The sequence below is a fragment of the Mchenga conophoros genome, linkage group LG9, assembly GCF_057382185.1.
Source record: "Mchenga conophoros isolate Kocher_MC1m ecotype Shallow Benthic linkage group LG9, M_conophoros_male_GT1.1, whole genome shotgun sequence".
In the NCBI taxonomy this organism is placed as follows: Eukaryota; Metazoa; Chordata; class Actinopteri; order Cichliformes; family Cichlidae; genus Mchenga; species Mchenga conophoros.
In genome coordinates, this window is record NC_140534.1 from 25,386,324 (window position 1) to 25,407,864 (window position 21,541).

Genomic DNA, 21,541 nt, shown 5'->3' on the forward strand with positions numbered 1-21,541 from the left:
ACCAGGACAGAGAGCCCGGCGATCGAACCAGATACGCTTCCCAACCCCCTGAGCCACGGTCGCCCCGAGAAGAGAGATATTGTATGCATGCTGGGAAATATTTGTTCCATCATCTAGTAAGACCAAAAATAAGAAGTAATTTCTTTTTTCTTTCTCTTTTTTTAAAATTTATTTTAAAATGTTTTACGATGTTGCAATCATTTGCTTAATTCTGAATGATAACCGCGCTAAAAAAAAAAAAAGATAATTTCCCCCTATATCTTTGTCAACATCGCAGATACCTCAAATTTAGTTTGCATCCATACAATTTGTTTTACCCACAATGCACAGCTATGCTAGCGGCTCTGTAGCACAGCACAGAGGCTGCGAGCGGAAAAAACAACAACAACAGGCTACTTTACGAAGGCAGCTGCATGGATAGCGTAAACAACCAAAGCAACAACGACGACCAGGATTTCACATGCAGTGATATTTCCTCAAACCAAAATGCTCCTTAGCCTTAGAATGTGAGTACTCTGGGATCTTAAGTGTTTTCCACCACCCGAAGTGACATTAACCCGCTCCTTTAAGTGAAAACTGGTTGAAAGCTAGCGGGCTAGCACGCTAGCTTCCTGCATCTCTATGTTTGAGCGTCTTCCGGCAGCAGTGGCGGCAGCAGCAGTGCCATGAACAGTGGACTCCCACCTTCAGCTGCTCCGCTCGGGGGTGCCGGGATACCCAATGTCAAGGTGAAGTTTTGTCGATACTACGCAAAAGACAAAACCTGCTTTTATGGAGATGAGTGTCAGTTCTTGCATGAGGATCCGTCCTTGGCGAGTTTGCCGCTGCACGGCGGCGGCGGCAGCCCTGTCCCGTTGTCCATGGCCGGGGGTGGTGGGACGCCAGCGGGGTATTCCCTTGGCGGCTCCGCGGCGGGCTGCCCGGGCGGTGGGGGCACCGGCGTGCCCAAGAAGAGTGAAACATTGGGGCCTGCGAGTACGTCTCTGGAGGGGCAGCTGTTAACCAGTGAGTACAAATGACTGTAAACCAAGGCCTCGTGCAGGGTGACTGACTGTGACTTTACTTTCGGGCCTCACGGAGCTTTGTTAAAATTTTGCCCGAGGATTCACTGAGGCCTCTCAGCGCCAAAACAACGTGGTTTACTTTTACTTGCCAGACATTAGCAAAACAGCCCAGCGTGCAACTAGCATATATCGCGCTCTTTAACTGTCGCCTCACAAGTTTTGACTACACGTTGTGTTACCAGTATCTTAAAAACACAAAACATGAGCCATGCTGCTGTAGCCGAGGAGGCCTGTTGTGTTGTGTGACAGCTGTGAGTGGGCAGAAATCCGCGTCCCACTAACGTTAGCTCCTGCAGCTAATAGCCAGCTAGCGTTAGCTAAACTATGTTTAAACTGACCACTTTAACTTATTCTACCTGTTTGGGTTTCTCCTCCAAAAAAGGAGAAATGAGTGTTTTTATCAGCACTTTGCATTTTCTTCTTCACTTAACTTAAAGTGAAGTTTAGTGTTGTTCTCCAAGTTGAGTCTTTTCTAACACTAGCCTACCTACGCTAACGGTTTAGTAGGCATTGTTTTTGTGTGTTGTGTTTTTGTGTTTAAGTAGCATGCACTTTGCAGTCGTGCATTAAAAGCTGCCCTGGAAGTATTACTAAAAAAGTTTGCTGGTGGTAGCTATCACCTTGGGTCAAGCTTCAGCTGCGGCTCACTGTTTACATGCTTTCAAACTGTGATTGGCTGAAGACGCGCTCACTTGTGCACACATTAGCATGAGTGCATTACATTTTGGACTGTGTAAGCAATTATCTCTAACTGATATGGTCTGGTTGCAGTCCTAATCTGCAAAACTCTGCTTTTATTGTCATCTACAGTCCCAGGGATGGAAGGCGCAACCCTGAGCGATGCCAATCTTACCAACTCTTACTTCAGCAGCAGCTTTATTGGGGTCAATGGATTTGGAAGTCCAGCAGAGCCTAAATACTCAATGATGCAGGTACAAGAGGGACGCTGTAGGTCTGTCACAGTAAATGTACAGTTAAACGAACTGAAAATGAATATATGCGTGTTTTGTTTTGCTATGTTAGGAATACAATGCCTATGAAATTCTGAGTTGATGGTATACCAGTTACATTTCTGTATTGAGTTTGTTGTTATTGCCCTTTCTTTTTTTACAGGGAAACATAAAAACAGCTTCACAATAAACCAAAGTCTTCAAGTTCTTCATCACTCCAACTTTGAACATTTAGCTACTGTGAAATCGATGTGACACAATAGGTTAACGTCAGCCACTGCCATCATTAAGTTTCGTCTTTTGCTGTTGGGAGTCATCGAGGCATTTACTGGCGGGTATATCGCTACATCCCCAGTCAGTGGTTTTCACATGTACGTGACTGGCAACATGGTTATGTTAGGGTTGAACCTTATTTCTTTTCTTTCTTTCTTTCTTTTTGTGCCGTATGCAATAACTTTACTAGTAGACAATGCCCTCAGGCATGCTTTTGAAAGTTCAGATGCTGCTAACGATCTAAACTTGACTCTGCAGGTAGACTGCGTTGCTTTTTGGCCAGTGTTTAATGTCATTGAGCTGCCTCTCCAGTGAGTCTCTCATCTTGCTTTTAGACCAGCTCTGAATCCTTTGTCTTGGACTGTGGCTAGTGATGGTAGTCCTTGTTCAGCTCTCTGGGAGATCTGTTGTGAGCTTGAGGGCCACTCAAACCAGAACCTGGAGCCAGGTGAAGAGCTGGTTCACGTGCTCCTATTTCAAGCTGACAGAATGCTACAGAGCAAAACAAAGAGTGACGTGACCAGCCCAAAGCAGTGAAGTTGGACTATATCCAAAACCCTGGCCTCATGAAAGAGGCAGCTGAATTTGTAGATTAGTTATTAATTTGACACCAACTACTTTGGAACTAAAACATTTATAGGTTTAATACAGCAACTGGCTACCAGCAGCTCCAACCTACCACCACAAAAAAAAGTTTTAGGTTTTTGAAAGCATAATTGGAGACTAAGGCCCTGCAGTTAAATTATTTTATGGTACTTCGTTGTATTTTGATGCACATAATTGGACAGCAGGGTGCTTTTTGTAACACATCTCCTCTGGATGCTGCTCTCCTTAGCGAATGACTACCAGCAGCAGCTCTCCCAGTCTTCTCAATGATGGTGCCAAGAACTTCAGCCACAGCACTCATGGTAAGCTGTATTGAGATATCTTTGGGGCACTAGCTGACACTCATCCACTGAAGTTTGGAAGGGGCCTTCAACACTTTGTGCTTTGCAGATCCAGTGAACTCCCCGACGTCCTCACTGTTCAGTGATTTTGGTGCTCTTAGCATTTCCCAAAGGAGAAAGGTGAGCGTACAAACATTGGGTCATAGCATTAAAGTTCTTTAAGGGTTCAGGATTACATTTTTATATAAGGAAGTACTTGAAGCCAAGATGAGTTAATTTGCCTCCAACAAGACTGATAGACGACTTTTAATTTTTCCATTGTTTTCATTTGTGTTGGCAGGCTCCTAACCCGGCAGCGAGTGAATTCATCCCTAAGGGAGCTCCACGTATGGCCAATATGGCTCAGTCCACTGTCCAGGCCTTCCCCTCACCTCTCTTTGCACATCCTGGTCTCAGCAGCTCCACAGCTGCTGCACTGGCTCCAGGTGTGGGTTTTTTGAGAACTACCCTCTACCCAAACACTTTCTGTTGGGCTCAATTTTGTTTTTCATCTTTAGAAATTGTAATACTTGAGTTCGTGAGGGATTTCCTTCATATATTACTGTGAAATTAAATCTTTTCCTAAGAAACGTTTCTCATGTTCTGTCTCCTTTTTCAGGAATGTCGTTGTCTGCGGGATCTTCTCCTCTTCACTCCCCTAAAATTACGCCACACACCTCACCTGCTCCCCGTCGACGCAGTCACACCCCAAACCCTGCCAATTACATGGTGCCCACCACCGCGTCTGACCAGGGTGCACACATTATCCAGAAAGAGACTGTAGGGGGGACGACCTACTTTTACACAGACAACACCCCGGCACCAATGGCTGGGATGGTACGGATACACTGTGCATTCAGTCACTTTAAACACAACAAAATGAATATCACTTAAATCAGTCTGCATTTTTAAGTTTTGATATAAATATGAGTTATTTAATAGGCTTCATTGAGATGTAAATTCATGGCCTAATAGGGACTGTAATTTGGTTTGTTTTTTGTTTTTTTTGTTTTTTATGACATCACAAGAGTTTCATTCTCTCGCATTCATTTGCATAGCTGCCTGAAAACAATATTTGTATGATCAGACTGGTTTCCATTTCTCAATAAATAGGAAGCTGTATTTTCTTTTTTCTGGTTGTTGCAGGTGTTTCCTACCTACCATATCTATCCCCCCACGGCGCCACATGTGGCTTATATGCAGCCGAAAGCCAATGCCCCGTCCTTCTTCATGGCTGATGAGCTTCGACAGGTATTGTCCTTGTTGACCAAACATTCCCCTTCTCTTCTCTGGAGCTTTATAACTGATGTCTTCTCCACTTGTTTCTTCTTCAGGAGTTGATAAACAGACATCTAATAACCATGGCCCAAATTGACCACTCAGAAAATCCAGGTAGAGCATCTACATTGTTGACATTATAAGGGATGCTTGTGACAACTGACCTTAAACATGCGCTTATAAAACTAAATGGCTGTTTCAGTGTTCTATTTTCTATATTTACATGTAAACAAACTAGCACTAGTGCTCATTGCAAGTCTGATGTAGAGTTATTCTGTCCTGTTAGTGTGCAATATGTTGGTTGTGGGCTCTGTGGGTATGTGTGTGTGTGTGTTGCTAAGATTGCAACTACCACAAACACAGCACGTCAGCAGTGCTGTGGAGCAACAGACAGCTTTTCAGTGTCTTCCTTAAGGCACGTGTTGGAAAGTCTGGCTCAGATTCAGTTTTAAAATAACTCAGGCTAGTAAGCCGTCATTTTTTGTTAATAGTTAACTCACTGGAGATGATGCCACACACGTTGCTTTTGATCACAAATCCTTGAGCTTTTGTAATAGAGTGAATGTCCGTTTCAGGCTCAGTCTTGTTTTACTTTTGGTTTCTGTCACGCTCCTACTTCACCTTCTTCAGGGACTTTTTTAAAAATTCTGCTGTGACTGGTTTTCACAATTATTCGAGATAGTTTACCGTCTGGGGAAAAGCTCTTGGTCACTAACAGGGAAAACAAGATTTCTGATTGTTTTGCAAACAAGCTTTTTGTACCACAGGAATATGAACTTTACAGTAAATTAAACCAAAAATCTTGTTTGTTGCCACTAGGGTTGGGCGATTGGACGAATATATCGACTATAGGTTGAGCCCATCGGCGATCGTTTTAACGAGGGCGATTTATTTATTTGCCCATGAACAAGTTTTCTAATAAGGATTTAGCTAATAGAAGCAGCCAACAGAAAAAATAATAATAGCGCTGTTTTAACAGCACCCTCTTTCATCTGCGAGCAAATGCACCCTCTTCAGAGCGTGCCCAAATGCACCCTCTTCAGAGCGCGCCCAAATGCACCCTCCTCAGAGCGCGCCCAAATGCTTGTTGATGGAGCTGCAGAAGCTGGTGATAGCCTAGCATACTAATTCGGATGGTGGACACGTACATGCTCATGTAAGTTAGTCGTGTTTGAGTACTTTGCTCGCACTATACGACTGCACAAGCGGCACACCACTTTGGTTACATCCTTAGGTTTACCGCTCTCATCCCAAATTGGTGACTTTATATATATTTTTTGTGCTGTCAGCGTTAATGTGCGGTCATCACGACTAACGGGATTAACAATTAACCCATCTGGAGCGCAGACTGAGTCAAAATCCTTGAAATGTCTCTGTCAACGCATTTTGGACAGTTTGTCCAAAGTTCATTCTGCGCTCCAGACGGGTTGAGCGCGTTAAAATTTTTAATCGTGATGATTGAATTAACACCGCGTTAACGCTGACAGCCCTAATCTTTTTTGGAAATTAGTTTGTCCATCTTTGGACTTCTATCTTGTAAATGCGCAAATCAGTCTGTGCATGATTATATTGCTCCGCCTATCAAAAAGTGAATCTATCACCCATTGTCGATTATTGGACTAAGGATTGTCGGTTGGAACATTTTTACATATCGCTCAACCCTAGTTGCCACTTACATTTTAAATCTTTACTTTTTGTGCAGTATGTGGTGTTTTTTCTCTCTCTAAAAATGCCTGTTTTTGGTAGATGTACCATCTGAGGTGGACAGCTATCACAGCCTGTTTCCCCTCGAGCCCCTTCCCCCACCAAACCGCATGCAGAAGACCAGCAACTTCAGCTACATCACCTCGTGCTACAAGGCAGTGAATAGCAAAGATGACTTACCGTACTGCCTGAGGAGGATACATGGTAAGAAATGTGGCCATCATATGCATTTTTCTCAGATGCCACACACCATGTCAGATAATCCTAAGAGTTGATTCACCCTCCCAATAGCCCAGTTTAATAAGCGAAAGAAGCTGTTCCAGCATTTCTAATATTGTAATGTTGTATTGTAATGCCTGAGCCTGGTTCTGCCAGAGGTTTCTTCCTGTTAAAAGGGAGTTTTCCTTCCCACTGTCGCCAAAGTGCTTGCTCATTGGGGGTCATATGTTTGTTGGGTTTTTTCTCTGTTTGTATTATTGTGGGGTCTCCTTTACAATATAAAGTGCCTTGAGGTTAGGGCTGCCACAAACGATTATTTTGATAGTCGACTAGTCACCGATTATTTTTGCGATTAGTCGACTAATCAGATCATCATCCATTGGACGTACAGCGTACAGCTTATTGCACCAGCAGCATCTGGTCTTATATAACTATCATTAGCTTACAGCTTGAAGTGTTTGTGCTAACTAAAAATAAAGACAAGATGGTAGTTTATTAATTTTTAATGAAATTTGCAGATTGTTTCGGTGAAGTTTAATAAACTCCTTGCTTTCTAAAATATAACAGGACACCGGAGTATATTCTCCAGCGTCTCACACTTCTGATAATCAGCTGTCTGCTTGACAGTTTTAGCTGTGCAAAAACTATAACTTTAATCTCAGCCAAACCGATTTACTCAGGAACAAATAAAATACTAAAGAAAGCCAAACAATAACATTTTTAAGTTATCTAAGTGACTTATATATATGTTTAACCTGACTAGCGAAAGACGGCGGTGGGTTTGAAAACGATTTGCCGGGAGTCCGGTGTTCTCACGGCTCTAGTTAGCCTTGCCCCCGCCTAGCTAACGAGCTAGTGGGTAACAGATGTCTCCGAAAACGTCGGAGCGCTTTTGAAAATATGCGGTGTCTTGATAAACTGAGCAGATATTTGAGGTTTACACAGCTACATTCTCGCCTTAAAATATGTTAAACGTTTATTTTGTGACCCAGAAAGAATAATAAGAGTAAAGTTAAAACTACTAGCTGCCGCCATTGTTGACAACTGCGCTGGGCTGCGCTATGAATTCTGGGACACAGCTTCTTCTTCTTCGGGGTTTAACGGCAGCTGGCATCCTTGTACATGCAGTGCTGCCATCTTCTGTTTCAGTCCGTTATTACACTCTTAAATCCTACTACTCATTCCTGCGTCCTTTGTGATCTTACAAAGCTTCAAACGATGCGTCGACTATTAAATTAGTCGTCGACGATTTTAATAGTCGACTAATCGTGGCAGCCCTACTTGAGGTAACTGTTGTTGTGATTTGGCGCTATATAAATAAAATTGAGTTGAATTTAATTAAATGCTTTCATGGGTGCACTGCAGCTCTAAACTTTCAATACATTACTTGGGGGGAGCTGCGACTCAGTCTGACAGAACAGATTTTTATCTCGTAAGCTCTGTAATGCAACGTTTACTTAATGTCCAGTTGAGTTCATGTTAGAATAGAACATTCAATACCTGAGTGAATCCAGCAAGCAGGTGTAGTTCCACCTTCATGCTCTTTCCAGGATCTGCTCCTCCCCAAATGAGTATTTCTGTAACAACAGGCTTTCTAATCTTGTCTACTACATTTGGCCAATGTCCAGACCAGAGAGGTATACCCCACGAAAGTTTGAATATAGCTCAAACTTGTGAGTGTGACTGTGTGTGTGTGTGTGTGTGTGTGTGAGTGAGCAAGCTGGTTTGACAAAACCGAAACTCCCAGTCGGACAGTGGTTATCAGCTGTCTCTGTTAAGACGGCTTTCTGTGTCAGGCTCTGTTTTGTTTACATAAAAGGGAAGTTTCACATATCATCTGACACTTCTTCACAAAATAATCCCTATGAGTACCGCCTACTCCAATAAGAAGCATGTAAGATGAATATGATGATGATAGAGACCATATCAGCATTAACAGTAGAAATCAACACTGCTGGAAATAAGACAAGAGATGAATGCTATAGAAAATAATGTTAATATTGGGATTTAACTCACAGAGCAATAATTAATTAATGAATTTGATCAAATTATTTTAATGCCAAGGACGTTCTGAAACTTTAAACTCCATAGATTTAAACATGAAATGTTACCTTCCCACAGCCTAATAAAGGAGTTGTGGAAATTGCTTTAGTTTTATAGCAGATAAAACTGAATATTAATTTTATTGACTTGCATCGTGTGTGTGTGTGTGTGTGTGTGTGTGTGTGTGTGTGTGTGTGTGTGTGTTTTATGAGCTGCAATCCCAATCTAACATAAAATGAATGTCTTATAAATAATTCATATTTTTAATATGCAAAGGTTTCCGCCTCGTTAACACAAAGTGCATGATGCTGGTGGACATGTGGAAGAAGGTTCAGCACTCAAACACTGTAACATTGAGAGAGGTCTTCACCACCAAGGCCTTTGGAGACCACTGTGAGTGTAATCAGCTGTATTTGAACAGAAATTTTATATAGCTACATGATTTTAGACTTGCATTTTATCTGGTTACATAACTATATTTTATACTAAATTGGCTCAATGTTTTCTCACGCTTTTGTCTTCTTCCCCAGCTTTGGTGTTCTCGTATGATTTCCATGCAGGTGCAGAAACCATGTTCAGCAGACACTTTAATGACCCAGCAGCAGACTCGTACTTCACCAAAAGGAAATGGGGTATGCTGACTGTCCCTCCCTTCCTCGTCCTTTGCTACGAATAGGCCTAGCATCACCTCACACGCCTTTCTGCACTCCCTCCCCTTCACACATTTCGACTCTGTTTACTTGTTTGATAATGAGGTCATCGGCCCAAGTCTATTTGAGTGCATGCTTTCATGATTGCATTGCATGCAGTTGTGCTCATGCCATGCTTATAGGTATGTAGGTAGATGGGTTAGATTGTGCAAACAAATAATACATGATGTTTTTAAGAAATTCAAAGTGTCTAAAAATATGTTTTGGAGAGGGTTTTTTTGTGTTTTTTGAAGTCTTGTTTGGTAGCCTAAGCTGACGGTTGGCAAGCATGGGTCTTTGTGATAGACACACGGGGACTTGGAGGAAACTGTGGCTGAAACTGATCCTAAGGCAGGTGCTGTTAAATAGCCTGTATACAGGAATGACAGACAGAGGAAGCAGAGGCATTCAGACCTTGGTCTTTGTGTCATCCATTCCAAACACTGATAAGAAACCACAACAAATGAGATGTATATACAAGCACGTGTGTGTATATAACAAGTGTCTCTCAGATGCCTTTGCACACGGGTACATGATGATTATACACCGAAATACCAGATAATGTCATCTGAAGCCATTTCATTCTGGAATGGTCTTTAGTGAAACAAACAGGTTCCTTATTCTCACATGTTGCATTGTGGTTTGATTGTGTTGTACACACCCTAACGCTCTACTGCCTGACTTACATTACCCAATGCGAGTGGTTCACATTGGTTGTAAAACTTGCAGGGGGATTACGAGAAAGAAGTGAGTACTGCCCCGATAATAAACACGATTTCTAGAAACGGTAAGCGGTCTTGCCTTATGAGACGCTTGTTCAAACTGACTGAAACGAGTATTTTGATGAGTAAGAATTTCATTAGCGGTTCTCAGTGATGTAGTGAACTCGTCAGTTTTACGTAAAGTAGGCTTCCACAGTTAATCACATTTTAATCTCGGTCACAACTTTGGCTTCCCACAATTAAATGACCATAATTGACTGATATTAAAATTGCGTGCTACATCAATAGAACGCAAAGTAAGAGCAAATCCAAGTGCTCCTTAATCGTCTCCCATGACCCTAACAGCATGTGCTAGTCACAGCTGTTCCCTGCATCCGGTTGCTTGAAGTTTCCGGGATGCAGTCTGGCCCAGGAAAACTTTGTTAAAAGATCAATATAAGATGTAACAGGCCGTTTCAAAACAAAAATCAAATGTCAGGACTGGAAATACTTTGGCTTCAGTGCAAGTGATTTTTAAACAAGAATAAATCCTATGCAAAGCATACGGAGTTGTCTGCACCACAAAGCAACACAGCTAACTTACTCGGCTGTCTGAAAATAAACTGCTGACTAAATGCATGAAGGCCGGAAAGAAGCCTGTACAGCGCATCAGGGTCTCCATCAGCTCACAAAACCACACTGAAATCTCCAATGCCAATAACATTTGATGTGTGTCCACCAAACGCATACATAACGAAGGCTTCAGAAAAGTTGTGGATGACTTTATCCTCCTGCGCAATTTTTCCAAATTGGTAAAACCTGCGCACAATGCAAAACCTCACAGGGATCTCACAGCTGTTGAGTGCTTTACAACTAGTTTAATGTGCATCCAACAGATGCACATTAAATGAATGAATGAATGGAATGAATTCCTTCATATTTTGTTTTTAGAAAATGCAATTAAGTCACTTCTTAACTGCAAACAAAGTTGCAATTAACAGGAATGCAGCATAGTGTAAAAGTAAAGATACAGTAAACAATATGTCATTGAGCTTCTTGATTTTATCAGGAATTTTTAGTTGTTTTCTGAGTCTGCACTGTCGCTGAGCTTGTTAATCTACACACTAAAGTTCATGCGTTTTTACTCATATCAGACCTCTAAGAAACAGCTTGTCATGAAGATAAGGTTACTGAGGAAGTAGTCTGAGGATTAGTTCATAAGTAATGTAAAACCTCACACCACTTTTGTGCAATAAAACTTTTTTCTCATGTGCAGGACAACATGAACCCCCTCCACCACGGCAGCACGCGGGTCTTCTCCCAGAATCCCTCATCTGGGCATACATCGTCCAGCTCAGCTCAGCCCTGCGCACCATCCACACGGCGGGCCTGGCCTGCCGTGTGATGGACCCCAGCAAAATTCTCATCACTGGCAAGACCAGGTATACACGCTATTCAAGTGTCTAAGCACATATTTCATTGTTCAGTATGGATATAAGAATCATAGCCTGTCTCTTATAACCATAAATGTCCATGTGTGAAAGAACATGAATTTATTGTTAAGCTCAGAGATGAAACTATGACTTAAGTGTAAAAAAAAAAAAAAAAAAATCTATTAAAAGCAAAAGAATATTTTCATTCAGCGCTTACGTTTTTCATAACAACGCTACTGTGCATGCACAACAAACGTGTATGTTACCTAATGCCTAATGCGCTAATCTTTGTAGGTTACGGGTGAACTGTGTTGGGGTGTTTGATGTCTTAACATTTGACAACAGTCAGACCAATCATCTTGCCCTTATGCCACAGTACCAGGTACTTTATCAGCTTCATGTGAAATTATTTTATTTTAGTACTGTCGTTCTGTTTTACTTCAAAAGCTGAGGAAGTGTGGTTAAAGTTTATTTTTGTGTCGTTTTTGTAGCAAGCAGATCTCGTGTCACTGGGCAAGGTTGTGCTGGCTTTGGCATGCAACTCCCTGGCTGGCATACAAAGGGAGAACCTGCAGAAGGCCATGGAGCTGGTGTCTATCAACTACTCTTCAGACCTCAAGAACCTCATTCTGTAAGGGGGTGGTGGTGTGATGTTGCCCAGTTTGGGGGGGGGGACTAAAATGCCTGCACTTAATACCTGTTTTGGGTTATCACTGGTATCTGTAGCTTGGAGGAATCTTCAGTTTACTTCCCTGTTTTTTGGTGGTAGAGTGGCTAAGGTGATGGCAACCAGACCTAAATTAATAAAATGAAAAGTAAACAAGTCAGTTAACATTGTCCACCTAATTTATCTGTATTAGTCTAGCTTGGTGTGAGAGTCCAAAGGCTGCTACATACTGCTGTTATTTCCTTTGTATGTTCCTTATTTTACTGCCTGTTACACATGTCGCGTGTCAGTGTAGCTGACAAACTCATGCGATGTGAAACAATATTAATGGACGTGGCGGTAAACGCATTGGTTTTATCGTAAGTGCAATAAAGGCTTCTGTACATGTATTGCAACAAACACAACCACATTGAGACTGAACAAAAAAGTGTTGTCAACTCATTCTGACCACAATCCGTGGTTTAACTTAAACTATTTCAAAAACACAAATAAAAGCTGTCCGTGGGGCAAGAAGGGACTACTGAGCCTTTACTGTTAGCTTCCTCTATGTTATGTTAGCTCTACCACGAGCAATCAATGCACTTCTGCTGACAGGTATTGTAGCAATACCTGTCAGCAACTTTGGAGTCGTGTCAAACTTCTGTAGGATTAATTGTAATCGGAAATGATTAGAACATTTAAAAAAAAATCTTGACCTAGGATTCAAATAGTCAGATTTTATGCATTTCTCAGTGTCTGTGTTAGTCCTATGCAGTGTTTCTGTTATCTGAAAGACGTTTATCTTTATGAAAAAAGAAAAAAAGACGAGGTCTTCAGCACCTAAACATGCAATCATGCGATTCGTGTATTGAATAAGTAAGAAGAGCTGAGAAAAATATCTGCAGGGACTTTCAGTCAGTGTGACCTTTTTGTGGTGGTGTGAAGCTAAATAACCTTTGAAGTTTAATGGCCATTGACTTATCAGATCTGCGTCCTGTAAATGAAGTGAGAGTTGACCTCTTAATAGAACTGATGCTTTTATACTTCAGTAAATTGTGACATGCAGTATACTCAGGCTACTGTCACAGGTGGCATAATAACATGTCAGCTGAGTTTTCACTTAATTTTGTCTGCGTATAGATGAAATTAACCAAAACTTAGCATATAAGAGAAAGCTGGAATCTGATTGGTTAGTAGCGTTTGATCTTCTAATTGAAGCACTCACACTTGTGCTGTTTAAGGTTTTAGCAGTGTTTTATACCTTTTTGTCCACGGCTTGCACCTTATACTTAATGGTGAAGAAGAAAATGGCAGTGTGTAAAGAAACCGCCTTCTTGTGAGTGCAGTGGCGCCTGACCTGAACTCGCACGAAGGTAAATTGTTGCTGTGTTTTGCAGGTATCTGCTGACCGAACAGTCTCGCCTGCGCAGCGTCAATGACATCATGCCGATGATTGGAGCCAGATTCTACACACAACTGGATGCGTCGCAGATGAGGAATGACGTCATTGAGGAGGATCTGGCCAAGGTATGATGAAAGTTATGTTGAATACACAGAGAAGGTCTGAACAGAAAACGTGTCTGTAACATGAATCAGCCATATTGTTTACTCCATGTGCGGTGGATAAAAGGGGGTATTACCTTGGTTAGCAAATAGGGAAGTTGTGTGTGTGTGTGTGTGTGTGTGTGCACGCACAGGATGTTGTACAGTATATTGTGGACTTGTTGGAGCATCGATGTGTGAAACGCCCAACCCGACCCCATCTCAGTCTTTTTCTTTCGGTCAGGCCCCAGCTTCCTCTTCCGGCCTTGTCTCCGTGCTGACACGCCAAGTGAAGTAGCTTGTGGGGTTTTGTTTTTTTTCTTTGTTTTGTGTTTTTTGTTTTTTTTGTTTTTTTTGTTTTTTAACCCTCCTAGCTGCAGACCCTGTTTACTATCTATTCTGAGTAGGTGTTATGAAAACAGAGTTCTTTAAATTTGAGTGATGTCAGTAATGTTTCATGAGAACACAAATGGTTCTCAGTAGTATGAGTTTTTTAGTCCAAACTCAGCTAATGACAGTATGTAGATGAAGCTGAATGCATGCCTGCGTGTGTAAAAATAGCAGTAGCCCCCTGCGTTTTCCTGGTCACTCTTATATTGTTGAAGAAAAGCTTTATTTGAAAGTTAAGTTTCATGTAAACCATTTTGAGTTTGTGGTTGCATCATTGTAACAGTGCTGCTGTGTTAAGTTACAGGTTGTTGTTGCTTCAGCCATGATGCTGCTTTTAAAGACACTCGTTAATCTTTAATTTAGATTCTAATTTGGTCATTTTGCCAAGAAGCACTCATTGTTTTGTTTTCTTGTGATGTAGATGTAGTAATACAAATACAGCTGGTATCTATCACTGGTACCCATGCTTGATATTTTTAGCCATCTGGAACACATCAGATTGAATGATTTTGAGGTAGACAAAGGAAATCTCATGTTTGGCTCTGCTTGCAGCTGTAACTGTTCATCAGATAGGGAGAGGGTTAACAAAATGAAACAGACACTGTTCAGTCAACTCCAGAGACCCCCCCCCCCCCCCCCCCCGCCCCCCTCCAAACAATGTATCCGTAGCAGTATGTTTACAGTAAACGGTATGTAATTTAAACACTATGGTTATTTGCTAACGATACAAAGAGGAGATTTGAAATGTTTTTCTCCTAAACTGTATGAACTGTGTGAATTAATTGCCAGCAGGATCTTTTAACAGAAGCTTGGACAGAGCATTGTTTGCACCTCATTCTTTTAACAGGTCCCTGTAAGCTTTTCATTTGCCTCAACCTCATTCTTTCACAGTATTTCAGTTTGTAATACCTCAGTGGTAAAAGGATGGGTGAATTGCCGTCAACCCGCTGGGCGGGCGAGCGGTTTGGACAGCTAAGTTTATGAATCCGATAACTGGACAGCCAGTCAGCGCAGGAGCTTCAGATTCATACCATAGGTGCATCTACTTAAATTTCTTGGATGTTTGAATCTCAGTAACTTGAATCTCAAGCTCAGAGTAAGTTTTCTGAAAATCTTGTGACTGCGATAACTTGAGAACAAGCGGACGTGCAATTTTGAACAGGTGCACAGGTGTGTCTACTAGAAGGCTGAGGGGGTAGCACTGGTGGTTGTTTTTATTTTTTGTAAATTAACGCTTTTAAGTGCGACAGACCTGAACTGCAGTCAGCCCTGATTTAGGCTTCTGCAGTGAATGTCTGTAGAAGCTATGATGTAGCCAGCGTAAGTGGCTGGCATTTATGCTTGTGTAGCTGCTTTGTGTGTTAATTACAATGTGATTGTGTCCCGGTTGTTTACATGTGGTGCCAGCCGATGGAAAGAAATACAGTTCCTGGGACGTTTGTTTGTTTGTTTGTTTATTTTTTTGTCCCTCTAGTTTTTCCTCTTTGTTCATTCCCTCGCATCCACTCTGATCATTTGCTGACATTTGTGAGTTCTTATATTATTATTTTGATTACTATCCCTTCTACTGAGACAGACGCGTAATGTGGTTTGGCATTGCCTTACTGAAAAAACTGCCCCATAAACCTATACATGTCATTTGGTATTGGTAGTATCGTCACAGATGTGCAAGTTACCCGTCTTGTGCAATAATGCAGCTCCACACAGTCATGAAGACTTTGCTCTAATGGCAGGCAAATTCAGCCTGAAGAACTCAGCATCTGTGATTTGCAGAAAGAATGTCTAATGTTGATTAGCCAGGCCACAGTAGAGGTAAACACTTCACTTCAGAGAAGACAGCAGCGTTTCTGGATCTTGTTATTACAAGTTCTTCCATTTGCATGGTTTTCCGCTTTCCTTTTTAGTCAGTGTGGCCTGAGTGGTGTTGAGCCTCGATATTTGCATGTGTCTGCATTTGCTGAATTTTTAAAATTATTTATATACTAGACCAATCTCTGACCAAATCCCCAAATTCTTGTTTCTCAGCATCACAGTGAGAAAAACCACAGTTTTTCACAGACTTTTTTAAAAGACTATTGACTATTATTAACTCATTTTTTTTTAAGCGGCATGAAACTATTCCGGTCTTTGTCCCCAACATCATCGAAACTTGTTGCTGGTATCAAATTCCAAAACGGCAAATATTTATTATGAATCAGTTCCTTAGTTTCGGCGTTTTGGATGTTCTCATTTTCATTTTTAAACTCTATATATAGTTCAAATAGATCATTGCATTCTGTTTTTATTTCCTTTTAGGTTTATTGGATCCTGAAAAAGTTTATTTTTTTGTTAGTGTTAGTAGTAGTTTTCTTCTGATTCAGTTAGTGGACACAGAAGCTAGTCTGAAAATACTGTTACAGAAAAATGAATCCTGAATACATTTTCAAATGAGCCGAAATGATTGGCCAGTTGATTTTCAGTAATTGTCGCTTTGTCCAACAGTGAAGATACAGTTGACAGGGTGAGACAGAGGAAGAAGAGAAAGGAGAGGCAGGAATTAATTATATCTGCAGACATGAAGGTGAGCTGTAATTTGCTGCAGTGCAGTAATCTGTCATGGAGTGAGCAACATCACGTTTTCAACAACTTTAGGTGCAGATTTAAAGTTACAGTACGCGTTGGTGAAGAGTGTCTAGCATTCTTGGGCTTGGACACGATATGAGAGTGTAAACAAGCTGTTTTTCAGAGGAAAGGTGTGAATTTTGGGACACTCAAGCATTCACTGGCATACCATTAGTTTATAACCATCTGTTGTTGTTTAGCTGGCCTGTTGTCAGCTATCCAGAGATGAGAGGGTCCCACGTGTAATCTGCTGCCAATAAGTAACTGCAACAATATCTGGAATAAGCAAGCATGTTTATGCCTGTTTTTGTTCATTTGTGCAGTTCAGGAGATAAGGGATGAGGTGGAAATGAGGGAGGATGTAACAAGAAGGAGATTATTAAAATATACATGTACAAGTGTTAAAAGAGATGTTCGTGCGTGTGTGCTTTTTTTTTTTTTTTGGTTTTTTTTTGGGGGGGGGGGGTGTTTAAAGCTATACTACATGTATCGCCAGTCTCTAGCCACAGACAAACAGGGAAATGGCGACGTCTATCTCAGCATGACATGACAGCATGGCAACTTCCACAAACTGGCACCTGCTCGCATTTATTTTTAATGGATTATTTAAGTTAAAGATGTTTATGAGAATGCATCACATAATTCCACCCTAATCAATGTATATTTATGAGTACATCATTCTTTTCTCTATTATGTGGATTAGGTTGGGTGGTTTTGATGTGTAGGAGCCATGATGTAGGTGTAATATTGGTTTACTTCTGTCTTGCACGTCTTTGATTTCAGAGAATTGTTTTTTGGGTTCACTTTCAGTCAGAGGGAAGTATCTTGTAGACCCCGTGAGAGAAAACTGAGCTCAGCACCATGTATGGGCAGAAAGTCAACAGCAGCGGTTTCAGTTTTTGGAAGCATTCCTTGCAGGGGGAACCTGAGCTTTTGATTTGAAATTGGTGTTTTATAAGAGAAAATCCCACTGGAATATATGTTTGTTTATTTATTTATCTCCCTGCCCCACCCATCAAATTTAAACCCCCTCTCATTTGGCCCATATTCATTGCACTTAACATCTGTACTCTGTTTACAGCTGCAGGAATGAAAATACAATTTAAAGCAGCATTCACTGCATGTTGGTAATGAGTGGGGAATTTTACTGCCTGCTATCGCCACTAGTGGCAGAGTATTTTTCTCCTCTGGTGTTGCTTTCAACGTTGCTTCTTTCAACTGAAAGAAAAATGAAAATTTCTGGTGCAGACAAATAAAATTGGCCCCCCTGTTTTGTTTTGTTTTTTCTGCAGGAGGTGCAAAATGGCCGACTCTTTCGCCTGCTGGCCAAGCTGGGCACCATAAATGAACGTCCAGAGTAAGTACCACTTGTTGAACATTGCATCATAGTGTGTGATTTATTTCTGTTACAACTGCATAGTCTTGTGTTGTGCCAATCAGATTCCAAAAGGACCCAACGTGGTCAGAAACAGGCGACCGGTACCTGTTGAAGCTTTTCCGGGACCACCTGTTTCACCAGGTGACAGAAGCGGGGACGCCCTGGATTGACCTCAGCCACATCGTCTCCTGCCTCAACAAAGTCAGGGAGCTTTCTTTTTTTGGTCTCTTTTAATACTTTTGTTTTTAAATAAGCAGATATTTGATAAGTTGTGCACTTCGTGGAACTATTTAATGTGTACAAGTTAGGCAAACATGCACAGCAGCCCAATTTTCTGTTAATGCTTCAATAGCATAGGCTAAAATCGCACATCAGTGTGCCCAGTGACTGCAAATGGAAGTTAAAAAAAAGATTAACATGTTTTACAGTGTAGCGATTTTCCAAATTTCAGTTCCAAAACACTGAATTATACAGTATGTCAGTCTGAACCAGCACCATACATGTGTAGATCCTTTTTAACCACCAGCTTAACTTCCTTGTCAAGCTGTCACCGTTTTTCTTAACACTTTAGTTCCTCTTTTCACTTCATTAGCCTGAATCTAATTAAAGCTGTGACTTTTCGCAGTTACAGCCTTTTCATTTGAGTAAACTGTTGTATGAATAGCTGCACTCACTGTTAAATTTGTGTCAGATAGTCTTATCCTGTTATCGGTGCACCCACATGACCTTGTGACTTGCGAAAGCGATCCCAACTGATTGTCAAAACAGTTGCTTTTCTCATAAGAATGAATTGCTTTTGTATGCTAACTGTAGCAAAACAGAAAACAACACTTACAAAATATACTTTTTTTTAAAAAGTTCTGTTTCTTGTGTTCATTTAGCTGGACGCAGGCGTTCCTGAGAAGATCAGCCTGGTGTCTCGGGACGAGAAAAGTGTCCTGGTTGTGACCTACTCGGACCTGAAGCGCTGCTTTGACAGTACCTTCCAGGAGCTGCAGGCCGCTGCATCCGGCTCTCTGTAGCGCCGCTTTCAGGCCCGGCAGGGTGGAGTTGCCGGGACCTGGAGCACATTTTTGCACTACAGTGGAGGACCAGGCTCAAAGAGATGACATCAGCATGGCAAAGGCAGCGGGGCAGGGCTTCGTGAACCTCAGTCACATACACTGACCCTGTCCACCAGGAAGGCTTTTCTAAAATGTAACTTTTCTTTTTTAGTTTTCTTAAACCCCACAGCTGAAAGTTTAAAAACAAAAGGAGGAAAACAAAAGTTTAAGGACAAACATGGAAGCTGTGACGAACACATATGATGACATTTTTTTAAGATTTGGGGAACAAAGTGAGACACAAAACATGACGTTTTGAACTTTTCCTGCTTTTATTGTTTGTTTCTACAGCTGGGGTTTATTTTTCTGAGGAGGATGCACTAAGATTTTAATTTTTTTGTCAAGTTTTGTTATTTTTATGAATATGTGTGAGTGGCCTACAGGGTGAACAGAGAGCTAAAATCACACATGGACATAAATTACCAGAGCAGACTCGGAATTGAAACAAAAACAAAAAAAAAGAAATCTAGCTTTCTACTGACTGCATCTTTCTTCCGGTTGGAGACCACACCCCTTCATTCTGAAGCACTTGGAGACGGGAGACACCACTCAAGGCTTTCATTGGAGTTGGACAGCTAACTAGCTTTAGCCTTGGTTGATGGTTCCCTTTTGACAAAAGGAAATAAAACCACTTGGGTAGGGCGGGAAGGGTTTGTAAAACTGGAAAACAAATAAGGTTTTCAGACATTTTGGTTCAGGAGATTATGGAATTTGGATTCATTTGCAGTGGGGTGGCATGGAATGGGATTTGGGATTGGGTGGGTGGAGACTTGTGGTGTCTATGGGCACTCAGGAAGAGGTGTCTTCTCCTGGGGTAGTGTGAGATGGGGTGGGGTGGGGATGCGTGGTTTCTGTTGGCACTGAGGAAGGGGTGTCTTCTCCTGTTGCCGTCTACCAAGTGTTTGTTTCATATGCAGCAACCACCTTTGGTCAATGGACATGGTCGTGGCATCTACCGCTCAAGGAAGGGTCATTTTGGCTGTGCTACCCAACACTTGGGTGTAGCCCATGGGTGGGGCTTCTGTTGAGGTGGAGCCATAGCTGCCTCTTTGTGGAATGTCCTTATTTGGTCCCACACCTATCTTCTCACCTCTAATGTCCCTTATATATGTCTCTTTCTTACTGTTCCCTCTTTTTCCATCCCTTTTATCCCAAACTTCACCTCCCCTCAGGGGGTCTGGGCCCCTCTACTTTTGAGAAAAAGCAATGCTTTTGTGACTTTTTCCCAGCTGTTTTTTTTCTTTGCTCAGTTGTTGTGCAGGAATGCATGATGGGAAATTGGGAGGGCTGTCAAGTTTTCTTTTTTTGCTTTTTTTTTTTTTATTCTGTGGACCAATTCCAGCAGGGGTTTAGGTAAATGGGAAGGGGATGGAGGGCGAAGGAGGATACAAACAGGGCACCACCTGTAATTTGTTTTATTTGCGTGTTTATTTTTTTAAGATCATGAAATACAAACGTGCTGGAGACACAGCAGCAGCGCTGGCTGCTGCACTCACTTGGATGACTTGGCTTTCTCTCAGGATGACGAACAGCTGGATGGGCCCAATGATTGAATGTGTCTGGCTGTCATTGGCTGCCCCTTGTCCAGTCATATAGATGAGCTACAGTGGAGTGGGCGGGACGTCTTCAGATGGCGGTTTTAGGAAGTTAATGTAAGTTTAAGACATTGTGGGGGGGATTTCATGTTGCCCTGAAGCACAGATCTACTTTTGGTTCATTTAACATTCAGACATTGTTCATTTACCTTCAATTACCCAGAAAACAACAAGCTAAGTTCTGCCAAGCTACAATTGCTGATTCGTCCGATTCAGATTTTTCATAGAAACATTTAAATGTTACAAACACGAGACTTTAAAGTGACAAAGACTCTAACACACAGTCGACACAGTTGAATCATGATGATAGAGGTCAAAATCAAGTAAACTGTCCCAGATGCAGTCGACTTATGTGAGCTTTTCAGTGCGGTCTGTTCTTGGGGGCAACAACAAACCTTCAGGGTGCTGGCTGTGTTAGATCATGTACTACTTCCTCTGTTTTAGTAAATGAGAAAAAAAATGAACCGACAAAACTTATCTGGTGAATGTGGTGCTTTAGGAAACCCTTTGAAACAAACTTGCACACATTTTGAAAAACACACACGCCCCTCCTGACTCGGCCTGTGTAACGTCAGTGCTCATATCACTGTATTCCACATGATAACACACACTCCGGTTAATATTAGTGATGACCTTCTCCTCTTCCCCAACATCAACACACCTACAATCACCATCTTAGTATGTTTTAAGCCCCTCTTGTGTTCTTGTCTCAAATTTTTGCAATATTTGTGTGTACAGCAGTATTTTAATAAAGAATACCAAAACTGATACTGATGTTGAGTCTTTTTTTGGGGGGGGGGGCAGTTACAGAGACCATCATTTTTTAATATATAGGTAAAATATAACAGTCATACATAATAAAAACATGGATTTTACTGTATTATAAACACATTCCTCTTTGGTTTTCTTTGAAACTGCATGATGGGCTTTAACCTCACTTATTACTGGTTTAAGGCACTGCTGTAGCTTATCTCCTTGGGTGGGTGGCTTGTGCGGAAAGGCTGCT

General features: G+C 41.6%; 1 protein-coding gene across 2 annotated transcripts; it reads left to right on the forward strand.

The window, feature by feature from the left end:
* Nucleotides 1-328: 328 nt before the first annotated feature.
* Nucleotides 329-21,303, forward strand: pan3 (poly(A) specific ribonuclease subunit PAN3). 2 transcript variants are annotated; one of them, XM_085287199.1, is made up of 18 exons: nt 329-1,005; nt 1,875-1,996; nt 3,123-3,195; nt 3,284-3,354; nt 3,515-3,659; nt 3,833-4,050; nt 4,360-4,464; nt 4,548-4,605; nt 6,238-6,399; nt 8,734-8,850; nt 8,988-9,089; nt 11,124-11,289; nt 11,575-11,662; nt 11,772-11,911; nt 13,324-13,453; nt 17,752-17,816; nt 17,900-18,038; nt 18,719-21,303. In XM_085287199.1, the coding sequence occupies exons 1-18, from the start codon at nt 666-668 to the stop codon at nt 18,857-18,859; spliced, it is 2,382 nt and encodes a 793-aa protein (XP_085143325.1). In that variant the 5' UTR covers nt 329-665; the 3' UTR covers nt 18,860-21,303. The 2 variants fall into 2 exon arrangements, with proteins under 2 accessions (XP_085143325.1, XP_085143326.1); XM_085287200.1 differs by lacking the exons at nt 329-1,005; nt 1,875-1,996 and adding an exon at nt 2,108-2,385.
* The last annotated feature ends 238 nt before the right edge of the window (nt 21,304-21,541 follow it).